This window comes from Cebus imitator, unplaced genomic scaffold (genome assembly GCF_001604975.1).
Source record: "Cebus imitator isolate Cc_AM_T3 unplaced genomic scaffold, Cebus_imitator-1.0 Scaffold316, whole genome shotgun sequence".
Taxonomy (NCBI): Eukaryota; Metazoa; Chordata; class Mammalia; order Primates; family Cebidae; genus Cebus; species Cebus imitator.
The window spans coordinates 980,999-983,252 of record NW_016107631.1 but is presented as its reverse complement, the minus strand read 5'-3'; the positions used below and the strand labels follow the sequence as shown (position 1 = coordinate 983,252).

At 42.3% G+C, this 2,254-nt stretch overlaps 1 protein-coding gene across 1 annotated transcript in view; it reads right to left on the bottom strand.

Moving 5' to 3' along the window:
- Positions 1-1,772, bottom strand: part of LOC119467662 (mammaglobin-A-like) — a 7,495-nt gene extending 5,723 nt beyond the window's left edge. Inside the window, exon 1 of the mRNA XM_037729716.1 lies at positions 1,753-1,772. Coding sequence (XP_037585644.1) covers positions 1,753-1,772 — 20 coding nt within the window. The remainder of the gene's footprint in view (positions 1-1,752) is intronic.
- Between the last annotated feature and the right edge of the window lie 482 nt (positions 1,773-2,254).

Here is a 2,254-nt window from a genome sequence, read left to right as displayed (position 1 = left end):
CCTTCCCACAACAGGCCCCAGTAAGTGTTGTTTTCCTCCGTGTGTCCATGTATTCTCATTGTTAACCTCCCACTTATAAGTGAGAACATGCAATACTTGCTTTTCTGTTCCTGTGTTAGTTGCTGAGGATAGTGTCTTCCAGCTTCATCGTTGTCCCTGCAAAAGACATACTCTCCTTCCCTTTTATAACTGCATAGTATTCCATGATGTATACATGCCACATTTTCTTTATCCAGTCTATCATTGATGGGTATTTGGCTTAATTCCATGTCTTTGCTATTGTGGATAGTGCTACTATGAACATTCACATGCATGCATCTTTATGCCAGAATGATTTATATTTCTTTGGGTATATACCTAGTAATGGGTTTACTGGAGCAAATGGTATTTCCAGTTCCAGATCTCTGACAACTTGTCACTCCGTCTTGCACAATGGTTGAACTAATTTACATTTCTACCAACAATGTGAAAGCATTCCAACTTCCCTGCAACCTTGCCAGTATCCGTTGTTTCTTACCTTTTTAATAATCGCCATTCTAACTGGTGTGAGATAATATTTCATTGTGGTTTTGATTTGCATTTCTCTAATGATCAGTGATGTTGAGCTATTTTTCGTGTATTTGTTAGCCACTGAAAGTTTCAGTGTTTTAAAAATAAGAAATTAACCCAAGTTTACAAATTCACCGTAGTAGAAACCTATGAATTAATATTTGTTTATCACTTTGGTAGCATTTTAAGGTTTCCCTCCCACTGATTGAAAGGATGCTGTGAGTTAGTGGAGTAACTGACTTCCTGGGCAGGCAGTGCTGGGCAGTGGGCGGTGATGGGATTTAGTTAGGCTCATGCAGATATGGGCTTAGATCCTGGAGGCCATGTGCAGTCATGCCATGTCTTTGGGCAAGTTACAATGCTGGTTTATCTAGGATTTCTGTCTCTCTTTTGTGAAATGGGCATAAGTGATACCATACTAAAATTTGTAATGATGATGGATACTCTATGCCAAGTTTTTAGAATATGTTGTAGCATAAGAGAATTCTGAATAAATGTCAGTTTTCATCTATATACACATCCATTGTTGACCACATAACTCGCGGGCTTCTCTTATGAGCTGAGCCATGGAAATTTCATTGTAGACAAAAATTCGATCAAGTCCTTGCCTTCATGTACTTTTCTTTCCCAGAAAGTCAAAAATAACCCTGCAAATGAATCAGAGATATTGGGAAGCAAGGATTGCTGCAAAGAACAGCAGAATATCCATGATGGCAGAATGCTGTCATGGACTGGATGGTGAGGGCAGTGTCCTGTAAGCAGCCCAAGGCAGCCTGGAGAGCAGGTGCCATTTCAGCTGAGGCTTGAATGAGTGGAGAGTGATATACAGAGACACATCTGAGGAAGAGGGTTCCAGGTTGGGAACAGCAAGTACAGGGCCTGAGGGTGGAGGGCACTTGGTGAGGTCAAGGAAGGTAGGGCACATGTACCTTTTGGGGACGAGTTGGCTTCATACGATAGAAATCAACCCTCATTTATTTAGGAATAACATAAAGGCAAAAGGTACTAGAAACACAAAGTTGGCTTAAGTTTAACAGAAATAAATGAGACAGCCAAAATTATGTGTCCCTTCCTACTCATGAATGCATTATTTGCTGTCTGGATTATTTGTGACATATATTTGCCATCATTCAGCCAGAGCCTATGATACCAAGAACAAACCTAATTTGGGGAGGACAGAAAGTAGAAGGGTTGTGTACTTACCTGTGTAAACGGTGGACCATGGCCGGCATCCTTCATTCCCAGGGGAGGTTAAGGACTTTGATCAGGAAATGAGTGCTGTCTTTTTAGCCAAGACTTATTGGGTCTCTGCCTAGTGCCACAGTCCTTATGACCCTGCTCTGTCACCTCTTGGGCCAGAGGTGACAGGTGCAGTTGCCCACACTAAAAAGGTTGTGTTTTTTTTAACCTCCATCAGGACATCTGAAGGTGATGTCCTGATGAGTGAAATAACAGTAACTCAAGCCTAAAAAGACTCATTGGTTAGCTGGGCACAGTGACTCGTGCCTATAATCCCAGAACTTTGGGAGGCTGAAGCGGGCAGATCACGAGGTCAGGAGTTCGACACCAACCTGACCAACATGGTGAAACCCCGTCTCTACTAAAAATACAAAAATTGGCTAGGCACGGTGGCACACGCCTGTAATCCCAGCTAATCAGGAGGCTAAGGCAAGAGAATCTCTTGAACCCAGGAAATGGAGGTTGC